This window comes from Saimiri boliviensis, chromosome 8 (assembly GCF_048565385.1).
Source record: "Saimiri boliviensis isolate mSaiBol1 chromosome 8, mSaiBol1.pri, whole genome shotgun sequence".
Classification (NCBI taxonomy): domain Eukaryota; kingdom Metazoa; phylum Chordata; class Mammalia; order Primates; family Cebidae; genus Saimiri; species Saimiri boliviensis.
Genome location: NC_133456.1, coordinates 38,959,114 through 38,976,566, shown reverse-complemented (window position 1 = coordinate 38,976,566; position 17,453 = coordinate 38,959,114). Strand labels below are relative to the sequence as shown.

The 17,453-nt window shown below is 40.8% G+C and overlaps 1 protein-coding gene across 2 annotated transcripts in view; it reads left to right on the top strand.

Annotated features, from left to right (window-relative positions):
- TMPRSS7 (transmembrane serine protease 7) overlaps positions 1-17,453 on the top strand; it is a 34,674-nt gene that overhangs the window by 13,873 nt on the left and 3,348 nt on the right. For both annotated transcript variants that reach the window (XM_039477593.2, XM_003935471.4), the window contains 9 exons: positions 1,106-1,236; positions 2,282-2,394; positions 5,179-5,285; positions 7,462-7,598; positions 9,206-9,313; positions 12,591-12,701; positions 13,545-13,661; positions 14,583-14,754; positions 16,198-16,466. In XM_039477593.2, coding sequence (XP_039333527.2) covers positions 1,106-1,236; positions 2,282-2,394; positions 5,179-5,285; positions 7,462-7,598; positions 9,206-9,313; positions 12,591-12,701; positions 13,545-13,661; positions 14,583-14,754; positions 16,198-16,466 — 1,265 coding nt within the window. The remainder of the gene's footprint in view (positions 1-1,105; positions 1,237-2,281; positions 2,395-5,178; positions 5,286-7,461; positions 7,599-9,205; positions 9,314-12,590; positions 12,702-13,544; positions 13,662-14,582; positions 14,755-16,197; positions 16,467-17,453) is intronic.

Genomic DNA, 17,453 nt, shown 5'->3' with positions numbered 1-17,453 from the left:
ACCACAGCTCAGCGAGAGGGAAAGCACCCTGGACTGGCCTCAGGCCAAGCACCACCGTCCCTTTATCTGCAGGCAGTGCCAGTTCACCTCAGCCTTTAATTAGCCGTGGACCAAATCCTTCATCCAGGTAAGGGGTCGCTGTTAGGGACCTCACAAGGAGTGCTTAAAACCCAGAAAACTTTGTAACTGAGTCTGTGAGCTGCTTGCTCTGGTCCACTCCCACCTTGTGGAGTGCTTTAATAAATCCCTACTTTCCTTTCTTGTTTCTGTGTTTCAGTCCTTTGTTACTTTGTGCGTTTTGTTCAATTCCTTTTTTTTTTTTTTTTTCCTTTTTAAACATCGTCTTGCTTGGTCACCAGGCTGGAGTGCAGTGGCGCAATCTTGGCTCACTGCAACCTCTGCCTCCCGGGTTCAAGCGATTTTCCTGCCTCGGCCTCCTGAGTAGCTGGGATTACAGGCATGTACCACCACACCCAGTAGTGGTGTTTAGAAGAGATGGGGTTTCATTCACCATGTTGGCCAGAATGGTCCCTATCTCTTGACCTCGTGATCCATCCCCCTTGGCCTCCCAACATGCTAGGATTACAGGCGTAAGCCACCACACCCAGTCTCAATTCTTTTTTTAAAATGCCAAGGACCTGGGCAACTCACATGGCCTCCCTTCTGGTAACGCTACTATTGCATAGGAGAGAAACTGGTGCTAACAAAGATTTAAGCCCCACGCCTTGCATCCATTTAAGTGATGGAGCTGAATTGTGAATCCAGTTTTCCTTAGGGCAGAGTCTAGGACCTTAGCCATTAGAAACATGACTTTTCTACCATATTTCCGCTCAAGGAGCGTCCAGTGACAGCCATCCCAGATAATTCTCTGGTAGAGGTTCCTACACAGAAATGTGTCTACGTTTTCCGGCTCTGTAGCACCCTGTGGCTGCTAATGGATGAGGATCTGGTTGGGGGAGACTCCCAAGAATTGAGTGAATGGATTGAATGGATGACCCAGGAAATGTGTGGAATCATTTTGAATGGAGACCCATTCCTTGAACAGGAAACCCATTTCTCAAATAACGTACTATTCATGTACTTCTGTTTTATTATCTGCTTTCAGAATTTGTGAACCCACAAGAACATTAATGTCGTTTGTTTCTACAAATAATCTCATGTTGGTGACATTTAAGTCTCCTCATATACGGAGGCTCTCAGGAATCCGGGCATATTTTGAGGTCATTCCAGAACAAAGTAAGTCTTCTCCAATTACAGAGATGTCACTTTTAGAAATATTTGTTATGAAAGCCTATTCCTATCTTTCTGGAGGCTGTGCTGGGACTCTGAATAAGGGTCCAGTCAGAAGAGACCATATTAGTTAATTTTGAAAGGATGAATTAAATAAGAACTATCAACTTAGTATAAAGGTGTTAATAAAGTTACTCAAAAGGCAAAAAGGGCATGAAGAGAAATGTAAGGTATCATGGATGTAACACGTGCAGGAAGCAACTGTCATCCCTAGGGCTGGGTGAACAAAGGAAAGAGGTTGAGATTATTATAGTTTAGAGCTTAGAGGAAGGAATATGTGGGATGAAACTCAGGCCTATGAGGAGGGGTTGCTGGTCAGCTGTTGCTGGTGTCACTGAGTTCAGAACTATGTTTTCATTTTATTTTATTAATTTATTCAATGTATTATCAGTCATAATTTCATTTTATTTCCTTTATTTCTTTCTCTCTTTTTTGCGATGGAGTCTTGCTCTGTCACCAGACTGGAGTGCAGTGGCATGATCTCTGCTCACTGCAATCTCTGTCTTCTGGATTCAAGGGATTCTCCTGGATCAGCCTCCTGAGTAGCTGGGACTTCAGGCACTCGCTACCATGCCCAGCTAATTTTTTGTATTTTTAGTAGAGACGAGGTTTCACCATGTTGGCCAGGATGGTCTCGATCTCTTGACCTCATGATCCGCCCGCCTCGGCCTCCCAAAGTGTTGAGATCACAGGCGTGAGCCACCGACCCACCTCAGAACTATGTTTTTAAAGAAAGTAATAGCATCCTGCAGATCTGCAGCTAAAACATATGATTTGAAAACAAATACAGAATTTGAGAATAAGTATTTTAGCTATATATCTGTAGGGTGCTATCTCTTTCTTCTGAAGAAAAAAACCCCCAAAGTTCAAGAAATGTATAAAGCTTGTTGATGAAGGAAGTGTGCATTAGTAATAAAATAAATGTATGAAGCGTATTTTTCCATAATCGCACAGCTGCGAGTCATTGTGTGTCACTGGGTATCTTTTTCAGGGTGTGAAAACACAGTGTTGGTGAAAGAAATAACTGGCTTTGAAGGGAAGATTTCAAGTCCATATTACCCGAGCTACTATCCTCCAAAATGCAAGTGCACCTGGAAATTTCAGGTAGCCGAGTTTTACCAGTGACTTAGAAAAATATTACTGCTCTATTTTTAATACTGTGAATTTCATTACATTAATTTTTTAATTATAAAAAGAATATTGCTTAATTTTATAAAATTTTGGTATTATTGAAATACATTATTTACAATACAACACTTTTCTGTAATTTCAACCCTCTGCTGGTAAATGTCCTGCTCTTGGCATACTGGGGCTTGTGTCTCAGATTAATTTTATTTGTATGAAAATGCAAAGGCATTGTTGAAGGTTCAAACAATTTTTTTTTTTGAGACGGAGTTTCGCTCTTGTTACCCAGGCTGGAGTGCAATGGCGCGATCTCGGCTCACCGCAACCTCCGCCTCCTGGGTTCAGGCAATTCTCCTGCCTCAGCCTCCTGAGTAGCTGGGATTACAGGCACGTGCCACCATGCCCAGCTAATTTTTTGTATTTTTAGTAGAGACGGGGTTTCACCTTGTTGACCAGGATGGTCTCAATCTCTCGACCTCGTGATCCACCCGTCTCAGCCTCCCAAAGTGCTGGGATTACAGGCTTGAGCCACCGCGCCCGGCCTTCAAACAATTATTTTATTATGATAGAGCACATTTATCAATTCTTAATTACTTCATCACCAGCATTGTAATAGGAATAATAATAAAATTATGAATTGGATTAGGCAGTACAGTTAGCCCTCTGTATCTGCAGGTTTGGTATCTGTGGATTAAACCACATATCAAAAAATTTTACAAACACACTATAAAATACAACAATAAAAATAATGCAAATAAAAGCCAATACAGTATAACAACCATTTATATAGAATATAATTGTATTAGGTATTATAAGTAATCTACAGATGATTTAAAGTATAGGAGAGGATGTGCATAGATTACACGCAAATACTAAACAATTTTATATAAGATACTTCAGTATCTGAGAATTTTGATATCTGTGGGGTTCCTGGAACCAATCCTTCACAGATACCAAGGGACAACTGTATATGTTTCAGTTGTATAAGCAAACCAGAGTGCAAATGTATATGAAGTATCTATCTATCTATCTATCATCTATCTCTCCCTCTGGTGTTAGACAAGGCATTTATGCTTTTTAAAAAAAATCTTAGTAAACTGTTTTTTCTTTTTCCACCTATAATATCACATGGAGACAGGGCAAAGTGTCACCTTTGTTCATTCAGCATATACGTATAAAATCATTATTGTGTGGCGTAGCAATTTAGATGAATTAGATGCAAATGGCAAGCAGCATGTCATTTGCATGTATTCAGTATATTATTGAATGACTGCTATGGGCCAGGCACTCAGGCATGATTCTGGACACTGGGGATCCATGAAATCAGACACACACACACAGAAGCAGCCCTGCTCTCATGGAGCTTACCTTCCAGCATGGGAAGGCAAGTCATAAACAAGCAAGATAAATACACGTAATTTGTGTCATAAAGATAAAATGCTATGGAGAAGAGTGAAGTGGGGAAGCGGGCTCTATAGCTTGAGTCGGGGGTGGGAGGTGTGGGGGATAACAAGTTAGGTGTTTGTTACCTTAAATAGGATGCTCAGGGAAAGTCTTGCTGACAAGGGAACATTTGCAGATAAACCTGGAAGATGAGGGAACTCACCTTGTGAATGGGATAAGAATGTTGCAGGCAAAGGGAACAGCTGAGGCAGGGACTCTGAGGCAGGAGTGTGCTTGATGCATATATGTTTATTTGTGCATAGTGATAATCATTCAAATAATTTCATTACTCTACCCAAACCTGTAAGTTGGTGTCAATATCTTGATGGCATGTATCCTTAAATTAAAAAAAAATAACTATTACAAACATTTCCAAAGTGATTAGGAGATAAAGGTGCTGGACCCTTGTTCACTGCCAGATTCTCAAGGCTTCAGGGCAGCAGAAATGCAGGGCCTCAGATGACCAGTGAGTCTGAGGAGGAGAGGGCAAGTTTGTCCTCCTTAGTGGTATTATATATATATATGCAGACTACTCCTTTTTTTGATCACAAAACTAAAAAAATTTAAAGCACTATAAATGATACTCTTATTCAATTAAGAAAGAATTAGAAAGCTTGAAAATAGATGAACCCAATTTAACTCTCTTAAATGTAAAAATTTCTTAAATAATTCCTGGGTGAAAGTGAAAATCAAAACTAAAACTTTATGTCATATCAGACATAACACACATGTATACCACAAAATGCAACAAATAAGTCAGTTGCATGATGACACACACACACACACACACACACACACACACACACACTGTGTTTGCTCATACACATAGGCAGCTTTCTCTTCTGATGTCTTCCAGGAAGATCTAGGGGTGCCTCACTAACAGCCTTCAGAAACACTGAATTTAATATGAAGAGGATACTGATTCATTTCTCCTTTATCTAAAGAATCTGAATGATGCTTTAAATCAACTGTGTCATTGTGAATATTAAAAGAGGAAAGTGTTTACACTCATTAACAAGTGGGTGTTTTTAACGTTAAATTCACACTAACAGAGAGAAACTGAAACCCAGAGATACTGATATGTCCTAAGTCACCCTGCTCCACTTGGGACCCAGCAGCGGCTCCCTGAATCCGTGGCTGCCTGCTTCCTTCATCACCATGTTGTCTTCCTCATCCTGCTTTGTTCGGGAGAACTGGTTTACTCCACTGTGGGCCACAGAGCACAAGGAGTAGAATGACCTTAAAACAACAAGCCACAGAACTGAGTAAATACATCCTTTGATTGAAGCGTTTTTTCTGACGTAATGTTTGTTTTCACAGACTTCCCTACCAACACTTGGCATAGCACTGAAATTCCATAACTATTCAATAAGCAAGAAGAATATGAAAGGCTGTGAGCATGGATGGTGGGAAATTAATGAGCACATGTAAGTGATTTCCATGTGTTAGGCATCTGATGAAAGGTTCATAGCTGTGTGTTCCTTGTCCTCAAAGAGTTTGCACTTTACCATTTACAGATAGGGAAACTGAGGGATATAGGGGTTATGTAAATTGCTCAAGGCCATGCAGCTCATAAGTAATTGAGGCAGGATTCACACCCATGTCTTAGGGCTCCTGCCCCACCACTGCTCTCTGTTGCTGGGCTACAGATGTGTACATTCTACACTTCACAAGAGTATTTGGCAAATGAATTTTTCAAGTCCTGGATCCATGGAGAAACATAATAAATTGGGGGTTTGCTGGGTAAAAAAAAAAAAAAAAAAAAAAAAAAAAAAAAAAAGTTAGAGACCATTAACCAATTCTGTGTGGTAGAAGAGTCCAAGTTGGCCTGGCTGGATCCTGAGGCTGGAAAATGGGTTGAAGCCAATCAGAAATCGAGGGACTTAGGGTTAATCAATCCACTTGGCTCTAGAACCAATCTACTAGATGCTTACTCTCACTCTTAATTTCTCTCTTAATTGTTGTTGTTGATTTGCATCTAAATCTGTGACAGATTAAATAGGCACTCACTTGAATAGTTCTCTTTTTTTTTTGAGACAGACTTTTTTTCTTTTTTAACAAGAGTTTTGCTCTGTCACCAAGGCTGAGTACTGTTGTGTGATCTTGGCTCACTGCAGCCTCCACCTCCTGGGTTCAGGTGATTCTCCTGCCTCAGGCCAATTGTTATCCAAATCTTGGTTCTACTTACTGGCTATTTGAACTTTAGCAAGTTATTTCACATCTTTATATGTTGGTGTCCTCACTTACCATGTGTCTGTCTATAGAAACTGATTCTTGCTGGCTGTCTCGTCTCTCACTTTTAAAACTTGCATTTCATAAGCCACTCTTATGCCTCACTGCATCCTCTCCCCTTTAAACTCCAGCCCAAGCGTGTGATCTCTTTCCTCTTGATTCCCCTTAACATGCCTAGCAAGGCTCATCTCTGCAAAGAAACGCTACTAAATGTTAATGGTGAACATAAAGAAAATCACTATGAGATTCAGATAACATAGTCAGCATGTTTTTAAGAGCACAGGATTCTGATCTCAAGACGGCCAACTCTGGCTTGGCTTGGCTTTCAGGTGCCTCTCAAACCGTGGCTCCAAGTTAGCCAGAAGGACATCTGTACTTGCCATATCTTCCTCATATCTCAGAAGTTGGTCTAACAGCTCATCAGTTCCTGTACTTCAGCCAATTTCAGAAGACCTTTCCTGAATAACACTTGAATGCTTTCCTCCTTTAGTCCCTAAAATCAAAGATCATCTGTGCTCCTGAATGCCAGTGTCTGATCCATGGAACATGCCTGTTTCCCAAGTGCTTTGGGGACTGGAGTGATTGGCATCACAGGTTCCAGTGGAGGTCATTACCCCCAAGCCTTGTGTCTGCCGTCTCCCATCAACCTTGCGGGTTTCCCTGTGGGAAGAGCCTCACCTATGCAGGGCGGTGAACTAACTTACAGGCCTGCAATATAATAATACTGCATTCTCCACTAACCACAGTGCTAATGTAGTAAGAATTGTTAACAGGAGGGATATTTTTCTCAAAAAGATACTGGGGGGCATTAGGTGATGAGAGATAAGAAAAAAAAAATCAAGGTAGGGAAATATTGGAGACAGATACATTAATTCTTTGAACTTTTGCCAAGGACAAGCCCTTATGTACAAATAGAATTTCAATTTAGATTGAAATAAGGTTATCTTTTGCTTTTAGTCTTGCTGGAATTCTTTGCATATTTTCAACCTGAACAAATGGAGTCCACTTTCCTTAGCAGAGAGGCTTGTGGACAAAAGCAGGCAATTCTTGTGTTACACAGGTTTTCACATTGTAAAAGGAGAGAGGACTGGGAGAATTAAATCCATATTTCTTTGGGTCCTAAGTGTTGGTGAGGGAAGCAACAGGTCAATGGTGCTGTTATTGTTCTATTAGGCAGAGGAGAAAATAGAGAGGGCAGAAGTTACTTGATCACAGTCACGTGGCCTAGAATGACTGACTACCATTATCTCTACCATACGCGTCTCTGTTTCTGGAAACCAAATGATCGAAGTATTAGAGAATTCATCCTGAATAGAAACGCAGTCAACAGAACCTCAAGCTGTGTGTGCTCCCTGACTCTTATCTCCTCAGGTACTGTGGCTCCTATATGGATCATCAGACAATTTTTCGAGTGCCCAGCCCTCTGGTTCACATTCAGCTCCAGTGCAGTTCAAGGCTTTCGGACAAGCCACTTTTAGTGGAATATGGCAGTTACAACATCAGTCAACGTAAGCCTGGGATCACTTCCTTAGAAAACCTTAGTAAATGCTTACATGGAGGATAACATTTTATAATCCTAAACTGTGAGAATTTAAGAAATGAACACTGCTTTATTTCTCCTATTTCCTTTTACATACTTATTTTTATAATAAATAAATATACAAGTATAAAAATATATAAATATTTAATATATAAATACATAATAAAATATATATGATATATAATATAAATATGGAAAATTACATCTTTATTACTACTGTACTTTATTAAAGAAATAATATAACTTTTAAATGTTACTGATTTATAGTTGAAAAATAATTTCTCACATTATTCCTTAAAGACAAGCCATTTATGGGTTTGTTGTTGCTAGCTATCATTTTCTGTAAATATGATGTTCACAGCAGCATATAGTGGATCCAGAGCCAACACTTGTCACTCACTTTGGTCCATGCTTGCACAGGAAGAGTTGTTTGGTGGAGGGAGTTCAAATATCAGTCCTCAGAATGTTGAGCTTGAAATTCATACTGAAAACTACTGGAAGAGTGGCCAGGAAGGGATCCTCAGAAAGGGCAGTGTGTGAGGGAAGTCATTAGAACTGCAGAGAGTAGATAATGACATGCTCAGGAAATCGTCGACCCATTTTAAGAGGGGAAAACTAAAGATTGCTCACTGAGGAGTCCACAAGGATATGACTTGAGAGAACACTTCTTTAGACTATGTCATTCTTTGCCAATCCCTAATAGACCTTCTTCTGGATTCAGAATATTACATCCTGAATATCAGAGTATTACAGTTTCCAGCAGAGTCACAGGTAGATAAGTAAGTAAGCTGTTTTAATTGTTTTTCAAACCATAACTATTTTCCAGCATCTCATCCACTCCATCATGTGCCATTGAAATTGTGTTTGACTTGACCGTACACTCTCCTCCATTCTTCTGGACAAGGGGAGGAAGGATTTATTTATTCTCTAATGTTTATCTACAAGCTCAGGAGGAGTGATTCAATATCAGGAATGAATCTTGAATCAGGGAATGGATCATTGATCAGAAGCCTGGTTGAAGAGGGCAGGAGTCTGGGTTTGCGGACAGTCAGTAGTCTCTCTAGGACCAGTGTGATAAGAGCAGTGTTTACCAATATGTTTTGGAGCACAGCTCCCTTGAAAATGTAATTTAAGACATACAGAATAATTCATTTGATCACAGAAGATTCAGGGACACCAGAAGTCAATTTAAAATTCTCTGGGGCAGTCTGAAGACTCCACATTAAAAATGCTGGGCTCCCTTAGGTATGTTCCAGCGTTCACATTCTTCAGGTAAATGACAAAGTCATTGAGCTGAGACTAGACTGTGGAGGTAGTAGAAGTTTGCTTGTGGATATGACGCGAATGCAGTGTTCACCCAGAGCTCCAGGTGGATACTGCTTTCTTCCTTGCTCTTCTGTGTTCTGCATTTTTGTCTTTCAGTGACTGGCAGCCTTCATTTGATGGAGACACTATATAATTATTACTGGTACTCTGCCAACTCCCTAACCATTTCACACATCATATTTCTTTGTTAATGTGGTCTAGTGATTTTCAGGGATCTATCCAAGATTTTCTATTTTCTGTTGCCCATAGCCTGCCCTGTTGGATCTTTTAGATGCTCCTCCGGTTTATGTGTCCCTCAGGCCCAGCGCTGTGATGGAGTAAATGACTGCTTTGATGAAAGTGATGAACTGTTTTGCGGTGGGTATTCAAGCTTTTAATATGACTTCCTTATGAATAAGTAAGTTCTCAGGACCATGATTGCTGCTGGTATGTATCCTTAGTCTTTGCAGTTATTATCTATTGCTGCATAACCAACTACCCCAAAACCCGGTGGCTTAAACAATCATTTATTCTTGATCAGGCATCTGTGGATTTTCTGGGATCTGACTAATCTAGGTGGGGCTCATATGGGTGGCTCTGCTTCAAGCATTGGGTCCTCCTGAACTTGATTCTTCCAAGATTGGAATCAGCTCTCCTTTTGATGGCCCTTTGCCTCACAGAGCCAGTGGGCTAGTCATGGCAGTGGCAAAAGGAAAAGAGGGGAGAGCAGAAACAACATGGTTTCCCCTAAGGCCTGGGCTTGAAACTGGTATGCCATCATTGGTGTCACATTCTATTGTTCAAAGCAAGTCACATAGCTGAGAACAAAGTCAGGGGTAGGGAAATTTACTCTGTACACCTTGGGGCTATGGTAACACTGGGGTGCATAATGCTACCACACGGAGTAAAGATCTGTGGCTTGTAACTTAATTCACCACAACCTTAAACACTGGAATCCTATTTGAAGGCAGATTCTCCACCTAGAGAGAAGCTCAGCATTTGCAGAGCACTACTCCTTCAGCATGCTCCTTTATGGAGCCCAGCTCTCGGCTGTTGTTTATAAATAAAGGAGAATGGGTTGTGTGTGTGTGTGTGTGTGTGTGTGTGTGTGTGTGTGTGTGTGTGTTTTCTTTTCCTTGAGACAGGGTCTCGCTTTGTCACTCAGGCTAGAGTGCAGTGCGTGATCACAGCTCACTGCAGCCTTGACTTCCTTGACTCAAGAGATCCTCCTGCCTCAGCCTCCTGAGTAGCTGGGACTACAGGTGTGCACCACCATGTCTCACTAATTTTTAGAAGATTTTTATTAGAGACAATGTCGCACTTTGTTGCTCAGGCTGGTGTCAAACTCCGGGCCTCAGGCAATCCAACTGCCTTGGCCTCCCAAAGTACTGAGATTACAGGCATGAGCCACGGCAGCCAGCCCCATAAAAGATAAAGTTTTGTTGTTGTTTTTCTAACCTGTACAATTTGTACTGACATTACGTTGGTGATGACTAAAGTGTGGGATAACTGGGTGTTCTTATTTTGGGTGGAGAATCTCTGCCTTAATTTTTCATGGCTATTTGCACCTTATTCCTGAATCTAAGTCTGGTTTCAGGGAGCAATATGGGAAGGACAATTCACTGGATTATGTGATACCAATGTCAGCATTTTCTCGTGAAAGTCCAGAGTTTTTAAATCAAATACAGTTGCAATGGTGATGCTATTTAATCTTTTTCATATTCTTGGAAAAATATACTTACTATGCTATATATAACTGAAAAATTGTATTAATGAAAAATAATGTGGGGGTCTGTCCTGCAGACCCTGACTCAGTGACGGATGAATAACATGCACTCAAACACAGAATGCAGTGGAAGAGCGAGCTGGGGTGTCTGGGCCACTCACTCAAAGGAGTTAATGGCAGCCGGCCTCCAGCAGTCCTGACTCCAGGCTTTTATTTAGTGTATCAAAGGATAAGGGTCTTTGGATCAATACCATTAGAGGATAATTAATTTGTGCCGATCCTCTGTGTAGAAGGCAGTTAACCACTAGCGATGATCAAAGGTTTTGCTAATGGAGATGGAGGTAAGGACTTATCTGGAGAAACTTCTTTCACAATTTCTAGTATATATTCTACTGTCCTAATGCCCTAGGGTAAGAGCTGGTCACCTTCGACCCATTCAGTCATTACAAGCTATGTAAACCTTTGGCCTTCCAAAAAGGTTTGTGACTATTCCCTAAAGCTATCTCTAATATCTTTCCTTTAATATTTTTGCCGCCACCCTGAGTGAACCTCTACAATGAGATACTTTATTTATTTATTTATTTTTTTAAAGACAAGGTATTGCTCTGCCATCCAGGCTGGAGAGCAGTGGTGTGATCATAGGTCACTGCAGCCTCGAACTCCTGGGCTCAAGGGATCCTCCCCACTCAGTCTCCTGAGTAGCTTGGCCTACAGGCACACACCACGAACCCCACTAACTTTTTTACTTTTCGTACAGATGGGGTCTCACTATGTTGCCCAAGCCAATCTAACTCCTGACTTCAACTAATCCTCCCACCTTGGCTTCCCAAAGTGCTGGGATTACAGGCACGAGCCACCACGCTTAGTTTATGCCTTTTTTTTTTAATTGGCAAAACAAAAAACAAAAAAATTGTCTAAGCTTATGGTTCATTGATTATTTAAATCTATAGTGTTCGATTTCTTAAGAAAATAAATACTGATTGTTATATAATGACTGAGGTTTTTTTTTACATTATTATTCTTTGTGCTGGTGCTGATTCTCCAAACAAAAATGATTCTTGTTAATTTATAATAAGGACTTTTTGGTAATCATTATTCCTCATTGTGCCACTTTTTGGAGCTATTCTCTAAGAGTTCACTAGGTCTGCCCAGAGACCTAATGAACAATTTTAGGACAGCAATATCCTCCTACCTGCCCTCACAAGAGATACCTCTGAAAAAACAGTCGCAGATAGCAAAACTGGTAACTTTTCATAAAACCAGAAATATCTAAGAAATCATACTTTCTAAATTTGCTTGCGTGTACTTGTTGCTGGTCTAAAGGCAATTAATGAAAGTATTCCAAAGGGGAAAAATGTGATAGATTTACATGAATATTTCCTAATTCAGGAAATGGATCTCATCAGACAAAATAATTCCAAAGAGACCACAGGACAACATAAACCCAAAGTCTGTTATCCTTTAAGATCTCACATTCATTAATTCATTCAATGAAATCTTTAGTAAACAACTACTATTTGTTCAGGAGCTTGAGGTACAGAGATGAAGAAGACAAAATCTCCAATCTCAGAACAGTTTTATTTTGCTTAGAAAAATAGATGAGTTTAATTTAGATCATAGCTTATGCTTTTTATTTTCCTTAAAATAAATTACTATTATGTATTTAGTGGTGATTAAATAAATAAGCCACTAGAGTTTAACGCATTTATACAAAAGCAAAAATCAGACTTGACAAACTCAAGTGCTAGAAATTATACCAAAGTTTAAACACCCACTTTTCCTCATGGAAGTGTCAGTTTTAAGGAAAATACACTTTTTGTTTCATTTAAGTCATCGGAATGATTTGTACCTTGAGACTGGCACTGCTGATCATCAGAGAACCCAGCTGATATCTCAGGCTCATGAACTTTGTTTTATTTTTTATTCTAGTGAGCCCTCAACCTACCTGCAATACCAGCTCCTTCAGGCAGCATGGCCCTCTCATCTGTGATGGCGTCAGGGACTGTGAGAATGGCCGGGATGAGCAAAACTGCACTCAAAGTGAGGGAGGGTCCTCTGTGCCCTGCTGTTCCTCCTATGAAACTCTCCTGAATCAGGACAAAAATACCTCTGATGGGTTAGGGGTTATGGCAATCAACTTGTCCCAGTTTCTCTGGAACTTTTCCAGATTTAGTACTGAAAGCCCCTTGTCTTGGGAACCCCTTTAGTTCCAAGGGAACAAATTGGGACAGTTGGTCACTCTAAATGGGGTGGAGAGAGTGTGTGTGTGTGTGTGTGTGTGTGTGTGTGTGTGTGTGTGTGTTCTTGTATGAATACTGGCAGATTCTTATTGCTTACTTGCTTTTAATGATGCTCAAGATTGTAGGATACAGAGGACCTGATGTAGAGGAACTTGCCAAATACTGGAATGGAACACATTTCACTGTCACCCTTGCAGAAACAAACCTCTGAGGTTGTGAACAAATGTGTTGTAATTAACAAATCTGTCCTTTTGCTGCCTACTGATATAAAATAACTGAATACGGCAGTGATTTTTGCTCAAAAGTTTTTTTGGAGAATAAGACAAGGTAATAGCAAAGAGGCTCCAGCCTAAAGCCACTGATATGGTGCACTTCTTCACATCTCACCTGCTGTAGGAGAAAGAAGAGGTGGTTGGATTGATTCTCAACAGATATGCCTGCCAGCCTTCAAATGGCTTTTCTTAGGTGAAGAAACAGATCACTGTGAGCTTGTTTCACTTCTCTCTGCCATTTATTCCAGAGCAGCAAATACCAATCCTATGATTCAACCATTGTTATGAGGTTCGGGGTTATGCATTCACATCTCATTTACTCAATTTGTTTCTGGCTAAGGTAAGCTGTTTCTTCTTTTGTCCGTTTTTAGGTATTCCATGCAACAACAGAACTTTTAAGTGTGGCAATGATATTTGCTTTAGGAAACAAAATGCAAAATGTGATGGGACAGTGGATTGTCCAGATGGAAGTGACGAAGAAGGCTGCAGTGAGTAGAAATTCATTCTTTGGATTCCTGTATTCCCTCTTCAGTTTACTTGTTTTATATTTTCATTCCCTTCTTGGAGGTTGACAAAAGCCAAAAGAATAGTAACTATTGGCAAACTGAGTCTGAAATTGTTTCTCAGAAATAAAAACTTTAGAATAGATTCTGTCTTCTTGATGACAGCATTAATAAATTAATTTTTTATAATGAGAACTTTCACTTTCTAATAACTTTAATCAAGGGAGAAGATCTTGAATAAAAAACATCCTGTGAGAAAATAAATAGGTATTGGAACACAGTATCTATTGTTGACTTGTTAATAATGTCTTATGTTAGGAACAATATTAAGTGCTGTTTCTTGCTTTAGGTTTGACCCAATAACTAATCTCCCGCATGCTCCTATTAGTCATGTGGCCACTAATTGGCCATGTGGCAACATGTAAATTATACATCTTTACCAATACTATTTACACTGGTAAACAATTGCTCTGATAACCAGTTTTCCCAGTAGGTTTTCATTTGTAAGGGACTTAAACATCTTTTCCCAAATGCTTCTTGTCACATCAAGACAAAGAAATTCAAAGGTCAAGAATTTCTTCAAAGAAATTCTCAATTCATTTACATTCCTCTTTACCTGACAATCTAAGTCCACAGGCTGCTGTTGATGTCAGCCCAGCTGTTACAAAAGGTCTCCCTCCTCCTCCCACATGCATTGTGGTTTAGAGCCTGTGTCAGGGCATGCTTCAGAAAGGAGGGAGTGGTTTGGTACTGGTTTCAGACATATTCACGTATTCTCTGTCCTCTAGATAAGGAGATTTCAAATTGCTACCTAGTGAGTCAGTTTCCAGCTAGCACTAAACCTGGCTTCATTTCCATTTTTCTTCCATGTCGATCTTTAAATCCCATGCCCTTTCTCCACTAAAGCCTGCAGCAGGAGTTCCTCCAGCCTTCACCGCATCATCGGGGGCACAGACACACTGGAGGGGGGTTGGCCATGGCAGGTCAGCCTCCACTTTGTTGGATCTGCCTACTGTGGTGCCTCGGTCATCTCCAGGGAGTGGCTTCTTTCTGCAGCTCACTGTTTTCATGGAAACAGGTAGGGCATCTCAATCCCTACTCTCAAGTGGCACTCTCTGGCCACAGATGATATATCTGCCCTCAAGTTGTGGGAAGCAGATCCCTGTTGGAGACATTCAATCAACTCATTTGAGATTTCATTTTTTTGGATCCCACTTGTGTGACAAACTTTTTTTTTTTTAGGTATTATTGGTACAAAAAAAGAACACAAAGGAAACATCAAGAATAAATAGGCTTTTACTAAGGCTGAGAAAATAAGATAGGGCTTTTAACTCAGAGGGAGCAAACTTAAGAGGGAATGTGTGGAGAATGTGGAGAAGAATGGGCACTGGAGAGTGACAGCAAAACGCAGATCCCTATTTAAACTAGGAGAGGGATCCTGGAGAGGCCCATTAGGATTGGTTTGGAAGGGCTCTGTCTATCTTTAGCAATGGGATTATTATGGAACAGATGCTCTTCCAGCTAAGGGTAAGAAGACATCTTAGAAAATAACCTCACTTAAAATTTAAACTTATTTTGAATCTACTGAATCTTAGGTTGAAAAAAATAATTCACTTCTAATTCTGTATTTGTTTTTTGTATTTCAATGAAGTTATACAATTTGGGTATTTGCTTCTCCTGGAAATTAAAGGACTTGTATTATTAAGATAGCTTCACATCTGTTTGATCATTAGTCCCTAATGCTGTGAAACTGCTCCAAATAATGTGTTAACCCTAATATTTCTTTGGGTGTCCACTGCCACTCATGAGACATCAGCTAAGCAGATTAGTGAGCAAAATTTTGGAGCTTCCTCATTTTCTTCACTCCCATCCTTTGCCCCCACTGTTATGCTGATGGAGATGGAAGCCTCACATGGAGATTACAAGTCCTTTCGTGACTTGTGCAAGGTCATGGGGGTCAAGATTGGGATTCTCAAAAGACTCATAGGTTGGTGACCCTATGAATGGGCATTGTTGAGCAGTAACAGTAGTGATCATTAAGGCTTCTGGTAGTTTGCCAGAAGGAATTTCATTAAGTTCCTGCTTATAACACTTTGATTGCTAATCTATCTTGGTATTCATATCATTTAAATTTGATAGTAGGGTTCTCCATGAAATGCCATTGTCAGCATGAAAAGGAAGAATGCAACAAATTAATTCTAGTTACCAGCATTCTTGACCTGTGTGTGGTTCATGGACTATCAGTGGCAAGAAAATGTCCAGGCATTTGCTGAGGACATTGTTGAATGAATTTTCTATAACTTGTCACTCCTACCATAGCTTACTTCATTTCTGGCTTTAATAATGAGACAACGGAGGCCTACAATTATGATTTCTGCCATAGTCCCTAGACAGGGCTGGTGGCTATAGCAAGGGAAGTCAGGCCCTTCTTTTTCAGCCCTCAACTCTTTAGAGTGCTTGTTTGCAAGCGATATATGGTTCTTTAAGCTGCTAACTTTGTGTTTCATTACTGTTCTATCAGGCTGTCAGATCCCACACCATGGACTGCACACCTTGGGATGTATGTTCAGGGGAATGCCAAGTTTGTCTCTCCGGTGAGAAGAATTGTGGTCCACGAATACTATAACAGTCAGACTTTCGATTATGATATCGCTTTGCTACAGCTCAGTATTGCCTGGCCTGAGACCTTGAAACAGCTCATTCAGCCAATATGCATTCCTCCCGCTGGCCAGAGAGTTCGCAGTGGGGAGAAGTGCTGGGTAACTGGCTGGGGGCGAAGGCATGAAGCAGGTGTGTGTATGAATGAGTGGTTATGCCCTTCCCCTGCAGAGGATGATAAGGTGTTTATATAGAGCTTTAGGGTTCACAGAGAGGGTTTGTGTGTATCATCTCCTTTGAGCCTCCTGACAACTCTGGAAGGTTGGATTGAAGGACGGTATTATTTTTCCTTTTTAATGATGCTTTCCGGCCGGGCGCGGTGGCTCAAGCCTGTAATCCCAGCACTTTGGGAGGCCGAGGCGGGTGGATCACGAGGTCAAGAGATCGAGACCAACGTGGTCAACATGGTGAAACCCCCTCTCTACTAAAAATACAAAAAAATTAGCTGGGCATGGTGGTGCGTGCCTGTAATCCCAGCTACTCAGGAGGCTGAGGCAGGAGAATTGCCTGAACCCAGGAGGCGGAGGTTGCGGTGAGCCGAGATCGGGCCATTGCACTCCAGCCTGGGTAACAAGAGCGAAACTCCGTCTCTAAATAAATAAATAAATAAATAAATAAAGATGCTTTCCACCTGCTTCAAAAGAAGCAGGGCCCATCTCATAAAGAGGGAGAGGACTGTGTATGAGCAAGGCAGGATTGACTAGATAGTTATGGGCCCTTGTCACACGCTGAAGAGTATGCTATGTTATTCATTAGAGAAGGAGCAATTCCTCCCTTTTCATTCAAAGAAGTGATTCATTTATAAAGGAGAGAAGGACACACATACACATTCCACTATGTCAACTCATAGGCAACAGTCTGGAAGATTATGTGAGTATGTCCTGTACCTATGCAGCTGGCCAAGGGATACGAGTGAGGTCTGGACTCCAGCCTTCCCTTAGTTCCCAAACCAAAAATTCAGGCCTGGAGTTTATACCAGCCCGAACTGAGTCCACCCAGAGGCGATACCTTTGTGCAATTCCTCTGACCTGAGAGGACATCTTTTCAATATGCACAAAGATCAGGCTGTATAGTAGGGAAGTCCCTGCATCTACCCTGCCAAGGTTTTCCATGGTCCAG